General features: G+C 36.6%; 1 protein-coding gene across 8 annotated transcripts in view; it reads right to left on the reverse strand.

The window, feature by feature from the left end:
* Positions 1-253: 253 nt before the first annotated feature.
* KIAA0825 (KIAA0825 ortholog) overlaps positions 254-21,714 on the reverse strand; it is a 260,619-nt gene continuing 239,158 nt past the window's right edge. For 7 of the 8 annotated variants that reach the window (XM_040540325.1, XM_040540322.1, XM_040540327.1 and 4 more), the window contains one exon: positions 4,593-6,151. In XM_040540325.1, coding sequence (XP_040396259.1) covers positions 6,037-6,151 — 115 coding nt within the window. In that variant the 3' untranslated portion in view covers positions 4,593-6,036. Of the gene's footprint in view, positions 1,791-4,592; positions 6,152-21,714 lie in introns of those variants that run through there. The other variant, XM_040540323.1, reaches the window with a different exon arrangement.

Below are 21,714 nucleotides of genomic sequence, written 5' to 3' on the forward strand. Positions count from 1 at the left end.
GGAAATTTGTTGCTGTTTGAATGGACCTGATCTGTTTGCCTCTGAAGAAACACTTCATAGCACACATTGAGACATCAATTTCCTGAAGTTAATACATACCTGCACGTAGGGTTTCTGCCAAGATTGTTTCATTCCCGAAGCCACATCTGGCTTACTGTAGAAAGCAATCTCTTTGCTTGTCCATACACCACCTGCTGTTTCAACCTCTTACCTCCCAAATCTTCATTCCATTCTCTAGAGGGAAAGAATAATCTTAATCTACATAAAAAAAACCATTTAAGTAATGTTTATTATATAGAATCGAAGATATCAACAAAGTGTACAGAACATAAGTAAACAATTCCATAATGGTGCTATTTCGGAAATATACAGAGAGGTGACACTCCAAGTGAAGACGATTACTACATTTCTTGTATGATAATATTGCAGGTGGTCAGGTTGAATTTTACATTTATTAAATTGTTCGTTCCCTAAGACGGTATATCAGGTTTGAGCAGGCATAAGCTACATTGGTTTGTAAGTAGGTGTTTGACAGTTGGGAAAACAGGTGAGTTATGGATTTCCAAACATAAATTTAAAGTTCAGAGAACTTCAAGGACACAAAACCTAGGTCAGAACACATTAGTTTTAGTTAAAACAAACAAACAAATGAAAAACAAAAAATAAAGTATACAAATAGCTCCCATTATCCCAGGTACTGCAGGTAGCTTAGAACAATCGAAAAGCATAGATTATGAAATGCGTGTGGACCATTAAGAGCAGGAGGAGCGTTCAGACAGCCCCAAACCTCAAATAATTACCCAGATAGGACTTACTCTGCTTTAGGTCTCTGTGACAGTTAATTTAGAAAATGAATTATTTGTCCAGGTAGAACAGTGTGAACTGCACCTATGCTCTAAATTATATCAAACATTAAGCAGTAAGTTTTTCAAGGATGCTTGAAGGTCATTGAGGTGGAGAACAAAACAGAGCCAAGATAACACATGAAGTGTTATTTCCTCATGGAGGCCAAGTATCACGTAAATAGAACTTTTTACATAGGAAAAAGAGATTATGGGACAAAAAGTAAAGTACTTGGATATTATGCGATTAAAAACTCCCCACAGTTGCTTGTGTAACCATATATCTGTCCTCTAGTGAATTCATCAAGGGACAAAGTATGTATGACCATGTCATTAACAGTTATCTTAAAGAACACGCTTCGGTGCATTGATAACCATGCATCAGGTGTTTTCTACGAGTGAAAGCTTGCTCTACAACAGTCATTTTAATTAATGTATTTATTTATTGGGAAAGTTTTAAAGAGGTCTCTCTTCTCATGTGATAGGATGTGAGGAAGGGGTATCAAGTTGTGGCAGGTTGTGCTTGGGTTGGGTATTATGAAGAATTTCTTCATGTGGTCAAGCACTGGAACGGGTTGCCCAGGGAAGTGGTGGAGTCCCCATCCCTGCAGGTATTTAAGAGATGTGTGGATGTGGCACTAAGGGATGTGGTTTGGTGGTGGAACTTGGTAGGCCAGGTGGATGGTTGGGCTTGATGATCTTGAAGGCCTTTTCCAATCTAGATCATTTTATGAGTCCCAGAGGTGGTTGCAATCTATCAGCAGCTGAAGTTTCCGTGGATCTAAAAGGCCCAAACTGGTAGTCATCAAATTTGCTCTAGCCATGATTTAAATGTCTCCTTCTCAGCTAGGGATAGTTGTCTATATACAATCTTAATACAGAAGACCACTTTATGTCATTAATACTTGGCAATTGCCAGTTCTTCTTGAGACTGTTGGTACAGAAAAACTGTTTGAGGAAAAACAGAAAAGGATTTGGATTTACTTTTACTTGTTTGCGTGTTTCCATGCTTTTTTGATTTTGTTTTGTTTTGTTTTGTTTTGTTTTTGTTTTGTCGGCTTTGTGGAGTTGTTTCATTTGATGTAAACTGTGCTCAGATGCTTTTGCTACAGAGAAAGGTAGTGATGAAGCATCTGGTTCATATGAAGCATTTTAGTGGTGGGTATTACAAGGCAAACTTGACACCCAAACTACTCAAGACCTTATATGCATTTCCCATACTACCTGCCTTATAACACCAGTCAAGTTTAGTCTACTGCCCAAGTCTTGTGGTCCATTGATAGAGGGAAAACCAAGCTCACACTTGCCCAATTCCTGGGCCTTACATTTAACTGTTTTAGAGCTGCTGCTTCCACTCATGCCACTGCTTACCACACAGATGGTTACTGCAGGGAAGCAGCTTCCCATCGGCCAAGACCCACTTGAGATCTATATTCTTGCTTAGAAGTCTTCCCACTGCCATCAAGTTACTCTCTTGTTTCAAGCATAAGGCTATAAGTCTAATTGCTCAGTCTTTCAATTAGTGCCTTGTAAGTTTGAATTCTGTCTTTCACTACGAATGATTGCATGTATTTTTAAGGGGTTCCATAAAATAGTTTTATGTCAGCATATAATTGGTATCTTTCTGTAGATAAGATTCAGTACTATTTTGCTAAGACCTCCCATCTGAGAGGAAGATGGAATATTTCTGTGTGAGGAGACTAATTAGAAGAAGCCAGGCTTCATGCCTATCTTGCACTGCTGTGAGGATGTGGAGATGAATTAGAGAACATCCATTCACCATCATGCATATTTCTAGAACAAACAGCTTTGTTGCCTGTGGTCTTTACAAAAGCCCTCTGCCAAAATAAAGTGTGATCTGTGGGAGACTGTTTGTCAGGCCAGCAGTCACTAAAAGGCAGGGGTATGTCTCAGTGTCTGTCATTTTCCAAAATTCTCTCTCTCTCGTCTGTCTTCCTGGAGTGTCTTTACTGTTAATGCTATCTCAGTTTTGCCCTGCTTCTAATTTCATTGACTGCCTTTCAAAAGTACCAAGATGCTAAGACTTGGAGCACCCTGAACTTGATATTGAACAAACATAATTACAGGCATTCCTTGCCACAAAGTCTCTCATTTTAGCCACAGTTTAGTAAAGAGAGCTTAGCATACTAAAATATTAAATGAGAATTAGGTGTCAGCTCTAATGTCAATCCTTAAGTACTTAAGTTGTGCTATCTGATCCAATTCACTTGTGTAAGTATAATAATTTCCTTTTAAGCTACGTGCTGAGCCAACAAGGCCAGCTTTTGCCCATCCGGAAAGGTCTGCTGTACATAATAGATTTTTATCCTGATTTTTGACTCTCTTTCAGGAGCATTTAATGTGGTCAGACTGCACTAGTCATGCAACACAGGGACAGTATTGCAGCCAGCAAATCTGGCCGTCATTGCCTTAATTTATTAAGACTAAATGTAAACGTGAGACATTCTTGGGTCAACAAGTACTGAGAAAGAGACAGTACTTAAAATACAAAAGCAGAACATTGTGGCATTGTGAACCTATTGCTCTCCAGAATTAAAGCAATCTTAAGTCAGTTATTGAATCAGAAGAACTTTGTCTAAGAATATAGAACTATTATTTATTTTTAAAGTGCCAAAGAATGTAGAAATCTGTTATACAAGCACTCCTGATTTTATACACCTTACAATGTAAAAATAATCAGCTCTTCCAAGTGTCTTTCATTTTTCTTCAATTAAGGGTTTAAGTTTAAAGTAAGCAGTCTTGATAAAATAATGGTATGTTTAGCAATCTTAGTAGTACGACTCTTATTATTACTGTAATTTCTTTGAACAAATGTGAATGTTACAAAAGCATGTGTTCAGCATAAGTGATGGTGCCATGATGATATTTCTTTTATACCCTGAAGGTCAGTTAATAGGATCACTACACTGCAAACAAACCAAGCCCTGCTATTTCTCACTGAGGGACAGGTTCAACTTCAAACACGTTATCCTTCATTCAGACTCTAAAAGACATATATACATACATATAGGTTTGGATAAGGAAAACATCCAAATAAAGCATTGTGCAAAGGTACAGCTTTTATTCAGGCTAGTTATTCTAGCTTCTCAGTTCCACACTGGTAAAGATTATAAATATACTGCTAAGAAAGAAAAAATTGTCTTTCTTAACCCACTGGGTTACTGCTGAATTAATTTGGCTGGGAGAAAAGGGAGGAAGGGGCATAAAGATGATTTTTTTTAACATGACTGTTTATAGATTATTCCAGAACCAGGTGTGTTGTGAATTTAAAGCATCATAACCAGTTTGGAATCACCCCACATATGGGCACACCCATTTCAGAGCAAGTGAGGGTTAGCTTATTTCACTTGCAAAGTTTATCGTATTCATAATAAGGGTTTCCTAGAAGCAGAGCTTTTTCACAAACTGTATTTCAGTCAGTTCCACCACGTAGACAGAAATTTGCTTTACGTGACTACACAAAAATTTAATTATATACAATAGATTTTGCTAAAACAGGAAAGTATATTCTAACTCCAACTTCCACAAGCACAGACACAGTATTAGTATGGCTTGGAGCATGTATGCCTTGTGTCAGAATACTGCACCTGCCATAATAGGCAATCCCTGTAGCCATTTTTTAAGCCTTAAAACCACAACTAATCTCCAAAGGTTAAATACAAAGAAAAGAAAAACTGTTTTTACACTTCATCACTTCTTTATATTCCGAAATGACAATATCACTGGTAGAGGAAAAAGTCAGTTTTATTTTTTAAATAATATTTTTAGCGTTTGTGAAGTACCAGTGCCACATATCCCTTTTGTTGATGCAGTGTTGTAACAAGATCTTTGGAGATTTGTAAGAAGCAGCAGTCCCCATTTTCATTTTAAATGGTCAAATAATTTATATACATGATAAAAAAAAGAGCAATTAAGAGGAGGAAAAACTGCGTTTCAGATTAGACCCTATGGCAGCATTACTTTTAGGATTACCCATGCTGCTGCTGAAATCTTAGGAAAAAAATATGCCTTCCTTCCTATTCAAGTGGTCTGAGTTGTGTCCATAATAGCATCTGTGAGAAGATGCACTGGGAATAGGCAAAGCTGCAGCTCAGATTACAGCCTTACCAAGATCTCGCCAGAATCCATCATCAGGCAGAGGAGATAGTTACCTTGGACTTCCAATGCAAGAAACAAATAGAAAAATGATGGATTATTTTTAGAGAACTATGGAAATACTAACCACAACCTCTGTATAAAAATTATTGTCAAAGTAGGCTCTTGCCTAACTCAATAGGTATTTTTAATCTATGAGCAAGATCTCTAACTGGAAACAGCAACAACAAAAAACAGTATTTGGGAAATCTGTGTATTAGACAGGGCTTACTTTGAAAATGAAATTTTACTATATTTATCAGAAATAAATATAGGCTTCTATATTCTTTCTATTCTCAGTTCACTGTTAAGATAGTCCTTTGATCACTGGCTAAGAATATAAATATTTTTAAAAATGAAAAGATCCATCTCAAAACCTTGAATGCTGCCAGCAGGTTTCACTATGATCAGTCTTTGAAGCCATAACCCGCTGGACACCAAGTCCGGACTTTGTGAGGGCAATAATGTGGTGCATTTTTGCTTGGGAATAATGGCCAGCTGTACCCATCCCAGAGCGACTCAACAAGGACTGCAGACCTGTGGCCCAAACCCATCCTTTGCCACCCCTTTTGTGTGGTTTAGTGCCAGCACTAAGCAGAACACAAGCACCAAGAGAAAGAAGAGGTCCTTGAGCTCTGCTCCGACACCAGCCAGGTACCGAATGGTAGATGCCAACACATCACTGGTGTTTGCTTAGAATGTGTCCAAAATTGCCTTATTTTTAGATGCCATTGTGAGTTTTATAATTTTAAAGCAGCTCTTGGTTTGTCATTCAGGTTTAAGCCTCCACAGTATCAAGAAACTCTTTCCTTGTTTTGTGACATTGACATTTCCATATATTGTTGCTTGTCTTACGCATGTGTTAACAACTGCTGCTTGGATGGGGTGACTAGACAATAACAGGGGAACATTCTTTAGTTTAAAACTCCTACTCAAGATATATATTCCTGAGATTTCTACTCCTGTCAGTTATAACTAAGCCATTAAGTTAATCATGTTGAATTCAGAAAAAGGTGCTACCCGAAACCTGTCAAGGTAATTATTCTTCTTTATCCTCTGAGGTAGGAGTGCTTTGTGTCAAATAAACATTTTTTAAGTGTTCCACCATAACTTTCTCCTCGTCTTCCAGATCTGCACCTTCTTTCATCTCCCATCTGAAAGAGAAATAACTTTTAATTAACTTTATTATGTGTTTTAAACCAGTTTTCAGAAAAGAAAGCTCATACCAAATTTGTTACCAATTCATTGCTGTTGTGTTCCCCCCTCACCACCCTCACTGCATCAGCCAACACCATTGAAACATACAAAACAGTAAATTGTTGTTGTTGTTGTGGCTGTCTGCTTCATTCCCTGTTTAAGGTATGTGTATAACATCTGGCTATACGGGCCCTTAGCACAGTTACATATGCAAGCATCCCAGATGAATGCTATAAAACCAGGTGACTGGTTTCCTCTTTCTCCTTTTGCTAATGCACTGACGAGTCTCTTTAAACCTTGGCAAAAGAAGTGCAACCTTTAATTTGAATTTATGGCCCTCAGAGTCATTCTGAAACACCACTTTACCAGTCGAATAGACTTATTTTAATTAATATGATTTGTTGCGTATTTTTAGGTGGAGGAGTTGTTTGCTTAGAAGGAAGACAACTGAAAATGCTAAATGGAATGCATTCAAAACAGTTATTGCTGGAGGAATAATGCACAGAAATCTAGCAGTCTTTGCTAATGGAAGCTTCACAATAAATCAGCAAATTCCTTTTAAAGATAGTGACTTCATAGTTGTCAGCACATTTCATTGAATCTTAAGCGTTAGTGTTGGTAAAAATCTTCAATGTCATCCAGTTTGGACATTCTTTAGTGTTCACTTTATGAAAAGTTATTACTAATACATTACATTACCATTTTATCAAAAAGTAGTCTATTTTTAAAGCATTTAAGCAGGTCCAATGAGGATAAGAATGTCTTCTATGCATTTGCTTAACAGTATCCATGAATTAAAGATCTGAAAGAATCATAAAGATCTCATGAAATGAGCTTGGCACACACCTGGTCTCTCATGGAATTTTGAAATTGTTCCACTCCTACACTTGAAGTCTGGGGAGAGTGTTGGTTTGTAAAAGACTACTGGACAGCAAGCAAGAGGGCCATAGCATTTCTTTGCTGTTCTGAATCGGATGAATATTCAGGTGTCTGTGTTCAAACACAGAAAGAGTCAACATGTACTCTTTTAAAATTGGTCCAAAATGGAACATGTTTTTACTAGCATCTCTAAAATGTGTGACAACTGTTTTGGCAATAGCAATTGGTACAAATCCAGTTAGCCAGTTCAAGCAATGTGAATGCGAATGACATTACCATCATGAATTACTTTCAAAATACAAGCTTCATCAACTGAACAGCCAACCTGTACATCTCTGTTATTTCAAGTTATTAGTAACATAGCCCTTAGAGAAAATTTCCAAATACATAGCTGACGTACATTTTATTTTTCTCTGGCCATATCTTGAAAGATAACATTAAATCAGGATTCCAAAAGGGTACTGAAATTATTTGAGCCAATCCATCATATCACCATTTTGCTTATATATAGCTACAGTCCATATAACCATAATAATATCAGTCAGAGTGTCCAGATACGTACTAAAACAAACTTTCATTATATTCGTCATATTTAAAAGAAAATGTGTTTAGAATAAGATGCCAACACCTTTGTAAACCTTAGGGTAGAAATGGAAGTTTTCAGGCCATTGCCACTAGTGTACACAGAATTAAACATTTGAAATATTTTTGCAAATACACTGAAACACCAAATACTGCAGATGACATATTGTATGCACCTGAAGAGAATTGTTAAAAACTTTCCTCTGCATGCTGTTCCTCTCCATATTCCATAAAGCTGAACATGGGAAGAAAAGCTAACAGAATATTTTTCAGACAGATGCAGCAAAACACTTCAGCACAGATAAATAACAGGAATCACTGAAGCTAGTCCCCTAGACCTTAGATCATGAGGTGGAAAAGGATACCTAGCCTTGGGAGGGCTTCTGTTTCCCCTCATAAATGAGGCAAGAGAGGAAGTCTTGGCTTGTGCATCCTTAAGCTAACAGAGGGCAAGGGGAGGAGAATTCAGTACCCTAGGAAGGTTCAACTATTCCAGCTCAGCTTTTCTTCGCAAGGTATCAATGTGCTATCCTTGCTCATAATTAGCATCAATACATCCATTTAGATAAACAGGCATACAGGAATATGTTCCGTGATATGTTTGTCTCTCCACTATACTGAGTTATAAAAGCTAAAAAATCATTAAATTTGTTTGCAAAGATGCAGAGGAAAATATTTTTTCAGGGATCTTTTAAAAACCATGCATGACATTATAGCAGGGCTAGATTTAAGACATCATGATACAATTACATATTGTAAAATATATTTACATATATTTTGTAGATTGTACTTATAATCCCATGGAGTCACTTTTAAAAAAAATGTAGTGACTACATACTATGCTCAGGTGCCTGTTACAGACCAAAGGGAAATATATGCAGTTGATAGCAAAGAAGAAACATTCTAAATCAGAAATAAAACATACACAGTCATATCTCTACAGGGATAGCCAGAAGTGGCACAGATTTTACCTGCTGAAAATTGCCACTTTTGAAGAAGTTTCATTAAGAAGTTTCCTTTTCATTGATAAGTCTCCTTTTCATTGAGAAGTTTACTTTAATGCATACTCTTTGATTAGTTACTAAGTGTTTATTACAGTTCATTATTTATAGCAAATGTGTAAAGATTTGAGTGAAAATTATGCAGAAAATAACAGGGAAGAGTAAATATTAACAAAGTTGGTATGAAATGTAAGAATGCTATGAAATTCAGATGTATTTTGAACTTGAAAAATCACCTTACTGATTCTATTTGAGATACTAACCATGCCCTTTTTAAAGCTTATACAAAACAATGTATAAAAAGTGAACAGTTTGCAAAAAGGGTCACCCTAATATAAACATTCTATAGTGGTATCTTGTGTATTCATAATAGTGCTTATGTAGTATTTTGACATCTGTTGCATTTCTTAATAATTGCAGCTCTTAATAAGGACTTGATAAACCTTACAACATACTGCACTTACTGGAAGGAAAAAAAATAGAAAGCACAGCCACTGGAACTAAAATATATGCTTGCCATACTGGCACCATTGTTATCTCCTATGGTAAAGCTGGTAAACCTGGTATCTCAGGTCCTCTTGTAGGGAAGCTGGTAAATGATGAAACATTAACTGTATAGCTGTACATTAGATAGCTGAAAATATGCATTTCCTACTGAATAATAATAGCCATATATAATAATTGCCATGTATCAAAAAATAGCAATACATTTGATGTTGAGCTAAGAAGAGGAAATAATTCGCATCCAATCTAAAGTAGAGACAGACAGTGCCATTCAGACAGCATAATGTGGGTAAATATTCAGGCCTAGAGTACCACAAGCTCTTAAGTTTCTCTATATTTTGTTGAATTAGCACTGGAAAGCTTTACAGTTACACTATTTTCAAGAATAATTTTGATAAAAACCGTCAGTAAAAGCAGAAAAGGTCTCTTTTTGGCAAGTACTGTGCAAGAAAATAAGTCAAGGGTGGGAAAAGAATAAAAAGATATGCTTAAACTTAAATTCCATTCCTTCTTATGTTTATGTGATTTACGAGTTGTTTCATGTAATGTTCATGAAAATATTTTCCACATATTCATCTTCATTTTCTTCAGTAAGCTGTTCTGCTGTAATTTTCAAACTTCCGTCTGAATGAATTTATTTATAAATAACACTATAAACTGAACGAGGCAAAAGAAAGCCATAATTTGTGCATAAACAACTAATCAATACAATTTTGTGAAACTGAAATGAAATTCATCCCATTGTTTCATAGGTGCAGATTTTCTGCAGGGGACTTCTCCCTCATATGGGCTGCCAGCTGTGGCACATTCTGTCATCGTGCGATGCACTTGCAGCTGTGCAGCCCTCCCAGCTCTGTTGGCCCCGGTGTCCTTCTTTGTTTAAAGAACATTTTTCATGAGCAAGTACTTCCCTTTTAAACTTGGGTGGAAGTGAAATGATTAATTGTACTTTCTCCAAAAGAAGTCCTCATATTTGTCCCTATGTTTGCTCTTTGTAGAATATAATTAAGAAAAATTTTATTAGCTGCTTGATGAAGACAAGATGACCGTTTTTTTTTTTTTTTTTTTGCTGGCCATCGACAGAGAAAGAGGCAAGCAACAAAGCAAGCATGAAGCAGAGGCGGGTGTTTTGGTGTTTCATTTTTGCCTTTTGCAACCTCCACACTAATTGTAAAACACCAGCACACATCCTGTTCTCAGACCTATGCTGGAGCTTCATGAATTTTGGTGAGATTTTAGTCACCTTTGGATGAAACAACCATTATCTCTGTGCTAGGTTACACCCAAACATTTGCACCTGACATGGAAAATGTGTGGAGTCTGGTAGTTTTGGATAGTTCTTGATATTTTGAATGACAAATTTATGCATTTAAATTTAAATTTATATGCAATTCTTTGTTTTAACTAAAAAAAAAACAAAACCACAAAACACCCTTTTGCCTTTAAATACATTGGAATACTGTCAATAAAGTCAGCCCCATTCCCTACGATAAGCTGCAAAGGGTAGAGAAATCTCACTCTTGAAGAAAGAAATATTATCTCTTGCTCATGGAGCATTTTAATGAATTATATTTTTGCTTCCCTCAGTTTGTGAAAGACAGTTGTGGAGTATGGTCCTGCAGGCAGTGAAACAATTGTTTTATCAATGTCTATCATGTTATATTGCATTGTGAGATGAGGAATCTCAGCAGCTGGTATCTTGTTTGCCACTTTTAAGTATTAGACAAATATACATCTCTGTAGCTTTCACTTCCTATTTCAGCTGAAAATACGCCTTTTATAGCATGAGAAATCATAGCCCATGAAAAGCATTTTATGTCTATATTAGAAAGATGTCTAAATCCACTGTTTGTTCTTAATCTCAAGTCCTGAGAAATCTTCCAGTTTCTAATTTGGTGAAAATATTTTTAACACTGTAATAACATTTAAACTCCTTAAATTTTATCACTTCGAAGGGTGTCTGCTTTGCTTCAGTCATTTGTGTAGTAATTGAATACTTCTACTACACATGTACTTCCCTGAAGGACAATAAAAATACAGGAAGGAGGACAGCCATCATCATATACAGCTACTATACTATTGAACAAGACCCAGAGCAACAATGCTGTGAATGTTAAGATTTTAGTAGTGATATTCACACTGAAATCACACCAACTGGGACAAGGTCTCTGTGTCTACCTAATGCAAACAAGTTCCTGTCTTTCTTAATCTGAAATAAACAATACACAACTGTAGAGGAAACTTACACTGCTTTCATGAAAATGTATGTGAAAATAATTGTCCTTCACCATATTCGTAATTAAATCAAACCTGAAAATTTCAGTACAAACCATTCTATGATTCTCTGATTCTCTATTTCTATGAAATACAAACTTCACAAGTGTTGGAATGAAATAACGAAAGATCATTTTTCAAGGCAAGAACACGGCTACGAAGAATGTTGTCTAGGACAGGGGAAGGCACACAGCAAAAATTTTGTGAGCTTTCCTGCTGGAATTGGAAAGAAGAGGCAGCGTTTAGCCAACCTTCCTGTTAATGTTGGTTGCTGTCTCTTATCTTTGAAAGATGGTGAATCAAGCCTCACAGACACCAAGCCATGAGTTGCAGAGTGAGGGAACATATTGCAACAGGATGCAGCTTTCTCTTATGTCTTTTTTTTAATTTAACCTTTTTCTTTCAAATTCATAGCAATTCAAAGCATAGTATGTATAACACCTAAAATAAGAAATGGAGAAGAGAAATCATACATTTCTAATAGTGTTCTTCCACACTGCTTCAGTCCACAAATACTCCACTTGGACTAAGGCACCTGAATTCCCATAACACTTGTTTTGACCTGGACCTTGGCCAGCTGGCTTTCCATAACTTCTCTCTTACTCATGGAATATGTGTCTTCTGAAAGAGGGACTTGCTACTGCATTTAAGTGCATTTGGGAGTGAATTAGATTCTGTAATACCATGAAGAATAAAAGACTTATAGAAATATGCATAGGTCAGCAGGATTGTAGAACTATAATGCTTTTGAGTGATGAAGTGAACGTGAGCACATTCCCTGTGTTGGCAGCGTTAGTGAGGGTGCTTGCCACTCTCATTTGTTGTTTAATGATAAATTATACTTGTCCTAATTGGTGAAAAAATTGGCTGAAAGCTTTTTAAAGACAGAGCAGGTTTTAGATGACCTGTTCATTGTCAAATATTTTAATTAAGAGCTATATAAATTTAAATCCAACATCGGCACATTTGGTTTCAACATTTTATAAGTACACGATGTAGATTTTTATTCAAAATTATATCTGAATTTGGAATGTATTTTTGATTTCCCCAAATTTTCAAATATTTTTTAACCTAATCTGATATTTTCATCTTTCCCAGTAACCAAATATGTATAAAATGTTTTTATTCAAAAGAAAGCATTTTGATTTTTCGCTGTTGCTTTTTACTAAGTTAAAAACAAAATGAAACAAACTTCTTGGAGTCCTAAGCAAAGTTTATTCACAAAGGATAAATTCCTGTAATGACATTCACAGAAATAACGGTGGTATGATCACATATGCTTATCACCTACAGGTTGTGTCGTCTCCCCATTCTTTTATTTCTACTTTAGACCATCCCAAGAAACTCTAGTGCATGTATTGAGTTGCTTATATGACTCTCTGAATTAAGTAAGAACATTTGTATCCTTGATTGTGCAAATGCACACAAAATATCAAATACATGTGCACATACATATACTCACGTGAGAGTGATGCGTAAGCATAGCAGACTAATGATGCAGACATTCAAGATGGCAGATTTTATGGAAGAATGGGATCAATAACACTATGGATAAGCAAAGTGCTAGAATGTGTATATTTAAAGGATTTTGCATTCTGTATAATCTCTGTAACTTGGTAATTATTTTTCAAGGAAATAAAGAGGCGCAAATTCACCAAAGGAAGTATGTAATGATCACAGTGCTGGCAACATTTCTATTAAGTAAATATAAGGTTTACCTGCATATAATTACATGGTAGAGCTTGGGAACCAAAGCTCACGTAGAGCTTAGTGACCTGGTTTAGTGGTGGACTTGGCAGTGCTAGGTTAAAGGCTGGACTAGATGATGTTAGAGGTCTTTTTCAACCTATGTGATTCTACGGTTCTGTGATCTACTAAAAATATTCTGCCTTTTAAATCATGCACTTTTTGTTCCCTCTCTTTACCCCTCCCCCTTTTATTTCAATTTGCAGAGGCTTTCCATAATGAATATTGAAAACCCAATGTAAATACTTTAGAGGATTAAGCTTTTAAGTGTGGTTACTGTGGCATATGTATGTTCCATAAATACAAATACATAATATATCTGATGAGAAATTATATTTGATAATTTGACAGGTTTGTGGCATAGGAATAAAAAAAATAAAAATCATATTTTGACAACAAAAAACTTCCTCCCGTTGTTAAGAAGGGGCTACTATGATAGCATAAAAAGATGAGTATTTTGAAAACATGGATTATTGTGGGAGTAATATAATCCCCGACTTTTCTTAAGATATTGAATTAAGTAATATTAATTTCCTCCCTTTTAAAAGAATTCCACTCAGTTCACGACTTGCAGAAAAAATGTGCAATCTAAGCAGAACACTTAGGGGAGCCAGGAAGCTGACTTGTACTGGTACCAAAAGGTTTTATTCAAATTTAAGCAAATGTTATGTCCTTTCACGCTTGTAGCAAAGAAAAATCACTCCTGCCCAGCTCCTAGCCAGAACCCCCCAGTCTCCCATGAGGACCAGGCCTGCCCCATCCCAGTACCTGGTGCTCATCTAGAGCAGGGTCACCTGGAGCAGGTTGCTCAGGGCCATGTCCCACAGGGGTTGGAGCATCTCCAAGGACAGAGACTCCACAACTTCTCTGGGCAATGTGGTCTAGACTTTGACCACCTTTTGAGTGAACAAAAGTGTTTTTCTTATGTTTGCACAGAATTTCCTGTAAGTGCCTGTTGCCTTTGGTCCTCCGACTGGGCACCACTGAGAAGAGACCCTCACCTCAGCTCCCCCCATCAGGGCAGATGTATCCACTCACACATGAGTAAGACCCCCCTGAGCCTTCTCTTCTCCAGGCTGAGTAGTCCTACCTCTCTCAGCTTCTCTTCGTTTCATTGTATTTCCCCATACCGTGTGGAACAACCCCAGATGGCACACAAACACCACATCTCCTTCACACCTATAGGAATCCTAGCAGGCAGCCTTACCAAAGGAAACATTAGCCCCGTCATTAGTGCTGTCCCATATGGCACAGTTGTCCCCCCTCAAGCATGCTGCAGCTGCAACTAGTGCTGACTAGTTCATGTAACTAAAGATGGTATCATATGATATTTCTACATGGCATGAGAAAGTGTTGTAGATAAATGCCAGAGACAGCACTGAATGAGCTGGAAAGAACATAGTCATGTTCGCGTGGTACTGGCCCAAGCTCAGAAGGCCATACCTGCAGCTAAGAGGGCAGACTTTGAATCATTCAGAGGGCCTTAATTTTCACATTTTTACATATTCTAAATCTTCAGCTTGCAGTTTGAGTTATGTTTGGATATAGTACATTTATATGCTATCTTAAAAGTATAGAGTGCCTTATGGAAAATGCTGACAAAAATCCAATAAAGAATATCACAAGATGGTACACAAGCAAAGGCATGTTACAGGAATATAATCCCAATACCCATATACAAGTAAAATAGTTATCTTTCACTAGTAGTAAAAAGACACCTATACATGTTTCAATATACACTAGAATGCACTTTTTTTAGTCCTGGTAGGTGATTTTCTGGAAGGACTATCTGTTTTTGTGTAGTTCTCTCCATCTTTTTAGGCTGGACCCCTTGGGAACATGTAGTCAGTGAGGAGAGTGTCTCCGGCGTGATGGCACAGCAGATGGGGTTCCTTGGGTGTCCCATCCTTCTGCCCAGCTCACAGCTTAGGTACTGGGACAATTCCCTCAACCAGACAACAGCACTGTTCTGCTGTTTTAGCATGGATCTTGGTCAAATGCTCTTACTAGTGAAGGAAAGCTCCCTTCTGCTCCCAAGGACTTGGATCAGCCCGTAAGAATAAGCATCACTTCTCAGAAGTAACTTGTACCCTGAGGAAAGGAAGCAAGTTTCCTTCGCATTATTTTATCCATGCAAACCTGTCCTTGCATAGAAAAATCAAAGTGATTACAGTTTTTGTAATAGCCTTTTGTAATAGCTGAAATACTGAAGTAAACATGCCCAAATCAGGTATCTCTAGCGTACATGAGTACTTCATTTCCCTGTCTGAAACTGGCAGGGCAAATGTGGTCCTCCAATAAAGAACAGCATGTGACTAGTGCCTGTGTTTCTTTTCCTATAGAAAATAGATGTCTAATATAATAAAATCTACAATTTCTTTTCCAGGTCTGTAGTACTTTTTCTGAAAGGCAACTGTATGGAAACTGTGCACTAAAGGACATAATCATTAAGGGCTAATACTGAGTCAGAATGAACTCTTTAATGTTAGAGATTGAGATATGCCAAAAATAAAACAAAATAGGAGATGGAAAGGCCAGAATAAATTGGCTGGTTTCCATTGTTAGATACAGAAAAAAAAAATGAATTCAACAAGCCCGGAAGCCTAGCAGCTGCTTCTTATTTTATTTTCAAAACTTAGTAACTGGTTTTACAACCTTTTCTCATGCTCCCTGAGGACTACCAAGGCTAGACTGAAAAAGCAACAACCAATACATGCAGAGATACCATCTCAAAGAAGAATAACATAATCCACAGATATAAATCTACATAACGTAACAAATCAATTACAGACTAGAAAACAGGTGAATAAACAAATACAGACAAGGAGATAAAGTTAGATAAACAGGATCTCTGTCCACAGTATGCTTCATTCTTAGCAGTTTGGCTCCTCTTTCATTGGAGTATTGCAGCCCTTTACAGAAAGGTTCATACTAAATAAAGAGAGAACGAAATAAAGACAGACAGACTTTTTTTTTCATGTTTGGAACTGAAAATCTTTCTATTTTCCTCAGTTCACTCCATGTGTCATACAAGATAATATTGCTTTTACCAGTGTAACTAATATTTACATCCAGAAATGGGAAAATCGTATCTGGAAAACACTGCCACAAATGCTAAGAGAAAGGTGAGGGAAAAGAGGACTGAAAATTATGGAAATCTTGTAGACCAACATCTTGAAACCCAAGCAAGGGAGAAAACTAGAAGAAATTCCTTAATAGTATTCCTGAAAAAGGCAAACTGTGTTCTCTCTTTGTTCTCTGCTTAGCTCAGGTCCACTACTTAAGCTGTTGTTAATTGGGAAAAGATGAATAAACAACAACAAATATCACGTGGTTTTGCTCCATTACAAAGACTGGTGACTCTGCAGAACAGCATGCCAGCCTCTCAAACATGAAATTGATTTTAAGGAAAGCATCTATAGAAAGTTACTTCATAAAGCTATGTATTAAATATATTTTAAACTCTCATGTAGATTAATTGATTTACTCAATATGCATGCACCTGGAAATATTTTAATTGTAAATAGCATTTACTATATTTCAATACACATCTTTAGAATACTAGCTAAATAGGGGGTTGATTAAACAGTAATGCTACATGCTGAAATGTCTTAATAGACCTCATATTTACGGTGGCTTTCTTCTACTCCTCCATTCTTTGGAAAGTCAAATGCTACAGTGCAAATATTGTTTTAAAGATTATGAGGCTGTAGTTTTCAAATTCATCCAGTACAATAATTTAAATTATAATGTTGGTTTTATTAATGCAAGCAGTGATTGAAGGATTTTGCTGTACTTAGCAGAAATAGTAAAGGAATAGGTCTATTACATAATTTTTCATTACTCTGTTAGAGTTGGAGTACCCAAAACCTTGTGATACAAAGACAAAAAACAAGAAACAAGAAACAAAAAAACACAACTACACATGAATATAGTATGATGAAACTTAGCTGATCTGAACACAATGTATCTAATATTGATTTCGTACTCGATTTTGTACTTGCTCCAGTGAACATTTAATTAATTTCCTATCAGGCTAGTGAGAAGAATATTTGGCAAGTGACTCGCCAAACTTTCTCCTGGCTGTCATTGTTTTCTAAGGTACATAAGCTAAGGGAGATATTGTTTAACAGATAAAGCAGAAAGGCAGTTTTACATCTGATTGACTAACTAAAAAGAAGGGGAAGTCACAAAGCAAGGAGGAGATGGATGAGGAAAAGGATATGCAGGAAAGCAATACCACCGTGCAAAGTCTTGCTTTGGATGTGCAGATTTTAATTGAATTGAACAGCTATGTTTACAATTTTTGCCAACCCAGAAAACTGAGATTTGGTAGATATTTTTTACACGTGTGCCATCATTTAAAGGGAAAACACATTTAACATCTAGAAATCAAGAAAATATCTCTCCTACATTCCGAGAGTGTAGTGGTTTGGCCATTGCAACTCGTGGCAAAGGCAAACAGAGCTCACACCCCCACCCTGCTCCCTCGGTCAGGGATGTGGGGAGAACAAGGCAAAGATGTGCAGCACTCTGTCGGGCTGCAACACTGTGATTCTATGAGGATTTTATTAATTCCTTAGCACAAGAGAAAGGAACTGCCACCGTGGGACAGTCTGTATCTTTCTGATTCAAATCACATGCAGGAGACATGAGAGAGTGACAGAGGAGGGGTCTCCCATGTGCTGGTGAAATCCCTAACTGCCAGGCTCCTGGCTTTGTGTGTGTGCAGGATGAACTCCAAAAGGTTTGTATTTCATCTTGATGCGGGATGGGAACAGGTTTGAAATCTCTGACATAAATACCATTTCCTCTCCTTTATTGACTAAGTATATTGAAATCAAGCCAATAAAATCTATATATGATCCAAATAATGCGCTTCCATATAGGAAGGTCTGGAAGATCTCCAAAAGACAGATACAGGTGGAGCCTACAGTATCTGGCAAAATGCCTATGAATTAATGCCATTTTCAGCATTTGAAGCAGCATTTTGTAGCCTATTAACTTCTCTGCAGCTGCTTACACATTTCACAGAACATGATGCTAAGCAATAGCATTTGATCTACCCTGATTAGGATGGATTTGAGGTAGTGAAGAGTTAAAAAATATAATAATTTATTACCATATTTGAGCTCCTGGTAATGCAGTTTTTATTTCTAAAAATCAGAAATCAGCACAAAGTTCAGTGCTTTCAGAAAAAGAACAATTCCTGCATAAAGAGCTGCCAAAGAAATAAAGAAATGATGGATATTACAATAAATGAGACCATGAAGCCAAAGTCAGTGCAATGTTTCTCTCCTTTTTGAAATTCTAATTTTCTCCATATTTCTGCTCAAGGCAAACAGCATTCTCACTACATATTTGTGGAGCATCATGTGAACTTTATTCTAGGATAAAATATTGAAAGAATAAGTTGTTGAAAATACATTGAAATAGTTTTAATTATTCAGTATTTTTAATAAGAATGATAGATTTGGAAATTACAAGGAGCCTTATGATCATAAAATGTAGTGTCTGCTGCAGCTGGCACTTGGAATTTCTATTTCATCCCAAGCAGCAATTTCTATGTTTCTGAAGAATCTGGAGCAGCCATAGACATGGCTGAAACCATGCTTTGAAGGTAGAAGTGGGCACCATGTAAACGTATGCTTTATCTGTCTACTTATAACATTAAAATCATGACTAAGACATTTTAAATCACGACTAAGTCACTTCAGAGGCAGAGATGAAGTGCTCGTAGCCTACGTTAAATTTTTATGAGCATAAGAACCTTTTGATAGGTCAATCACAAAACTACATTGTTGGCTCATTGTTATCTTACACTCATTCTCATCTCAGTTGAATAAATGCCAACACACTCTTACCTTATTACTAACCTTTTAACATCCCTATACCGCTTCTCAGCTGCAGGTAAACTAGAGCATGTTTAAAACCCAACTGCAGTACTGTAAAACACAGACAAATATACTCTTTTGTCAAAAAGACTGACCTCTCCCTTAAAAAAAAAAAAAAAAAAAAAAAAAGATGAATACAAAGAACAAATGGTTTTTGGATAGAATTCATTCTCCACCTTGAATTTTATTTTCTCACTAAGGATGCACACCCTAAAATCCACATAGAAAATTTATTAGAAGACCAGGAGAGACAGGCACCATGGCAGATGAACTTTTGTGAAGGAGGAGTTTTTATTAACTCCTGGCTAATGCTGCAACACAGAAACCCACACGCAGATCCACATACAGCCCAATTTGCTGGATGTGGGCGACTATTTCAAGTAAGTATCATTACACGTTTACCCTTCTTTTAGTCTTTTCTGAGCTAAATTGTAAATCTTTGCGCTAAGCAGGCATGGCTACCTCACAATCTACAAGACAAAGGAGACCAAATCAGGGAATAATCAGGGAGTGAGAATTGTTGATGCATGTTATATGTTGATGCACTATATTCAAGTATTTTCTCCCTGCAGTACTTGCTCAGTAAGTAAATACAAAGATCTGTATCAGGGAAATGCAGCCCTCCTGGAGCATTCTAGCAGAACAGATTTGACTGATTTGCAAACAGGTATTGCAGTCCTGAGAAACAATATGTAAAATTCCTGTTCTCTGCTTTCTTTGTATTAGCTTAGAGTACTTCTCTGCACTCTAATATTAGCTTATCTATTCTGTACTAAAGACTCAACTTACTGTGAGCTCAGTGTTCTTAATTAAAACATATCCAAACACATATCAAAAAAAAAAAAAAAAAGGAAAAAAAAAAAACACAAACAAACAAAAAGAATGTAACAACAGCATATTAGACATGCTGGAGCTAATGTTTCTGAACAATGAATTGGAAGACTCAGCACCCGACAGTTAGTGGTCTTCATGTAGGTTGTGTGATCAAGCACACAATGAATTAAAAATCCCCCCCATCTTTTCCATCTTTTTTTTTTTCTTTTTTCCTTTTAACTGTTAGTTCTATAACCTCCTAATTTTCCTAAATTTGCTGAGCCTCTTTCTTTTTTTATGTTGTGGTAGTGAAGCAGATTGCTGATAGCACAATACCTAGTGTAACATGTCTTCTGCAGTAATTTTGCAGGTAATTTCCTCAAACACAAAAGAGACAACACATATAGGACAAAGCTAGTCTGTAATTTACTTCTGGATAACAAATTATCAATTTAGTCACTTCTTTAACAAAATGAAAATAATTTTCATCTCTTAGATTGATTTTTAACTGTGCTATTACAATATTATCCAATACTACTAGTATCATGCATATTTAATTTTATTGCAGAGATAAAACATTTTGCGGTAGGAAGAGGAGGATAAACTGACACAAAATGAAACAATTCTTCATGTTAAAAATAACCAGCATGAAAACACAGTTGCGAGGAAGGTAAATTATAAAGTATGCATTTATCCAATCATTTTAAATACCATAATTACACTGACTGCTCATCAAAAGACTTTTAAGACTCATTAAAATTATAAAACATTTCTAATTAAATCCATATTTAAATGAAGTTTCTATAACGAATCTACATGGTACTTTAAATCAAACAAAAAGTTCTGGTGAAAAAAATCCAATTAATTGAAGTTTTTGTAAGAATTCAAACTTAATGATGGGGTCCCAGCAGTTGCCTTTCAGTTAAAACTGAAGTTTGCTGTGCTGTGTCCATCTCTAGCCCAAACTTGTCCAAAAATAATCAAACCTCATGAAATTTCACATGCCAAATATTATTATAGTACACATTTTTTTTTCTTTTTTTTTTTCTTTTTTTTCTTCCCTTATTTTTTTTTCTGGAAAGTGTAACTTTCCAATTTAACAACTAATGCAAGTGGCTCTTATGGTTAACATTACCTTATACATTAGTAAAGTGACTCTATTAGAAGGCGAAGAGCAACTGCGTTCTTATTAGTCAAAACCAGTCTGAAGCACAAGCATCCGCTCACATGTATGCCTCTACGATTTCAGCTGCCAAACGATGGAGCCTGTTGGCCAGCCAAGGACAGGGCACTGGGATGGACCATCAGTACTCGGACAGAGGCTTTCCCAGGTCCCCTTCTTTCAGGTTACATCTTTGAGGATTTACATCAGATTCCCGCTTTTGATTGTGAACGGCTTTACTGCTTCTTAGTTTTATCAACAGCATTATTTTAACAGCATTTTATCAACAGCATTGCTCTTTCTCAACCTTACTGATAGTATCACCCCTTTTGATCCTGTCAGTGGCATCTCTCCAGTGTGAGACTAATTGTCTGCTAAAGCACTTTATTGTCCTACGTTGAGGACCAGACAGGTGGATTTTTGCAAGACCTCAGCCTTCAGCCAGGACCAGTAGGTTAAAACTGTTCCAGACCACATGCAATCCTTCCCTCCCAGGGAATGAACTATTCACTGCTATTCACTGTCCACCGACCCCAACGAATGCAGGGAAAAAAAGAAAGATGGCATTGAAACCTAAGCTGAGACTTTTTCAAATTTATTTTGATGTTCAATACTGACTAGTTTTAAAGGTTGTTAAACATGCAAATAGTATTGGTGACTTCAAA

This window comes from Cygnus olor, chromosome Z (genome assembly GCF_009769625.2).
Source record: "Cygnus olor isolate bCygOlo1 chromosome Z, bCygOlo1.pri.v2, whole genome shotgun sequence".
Taxonomy (NCBI): domain Eukaryota; kingdom Metazoa; phylum Chordata; class Aves; order Anseriformes; family Anatidae; genus Cygnus; species Cygnus olor.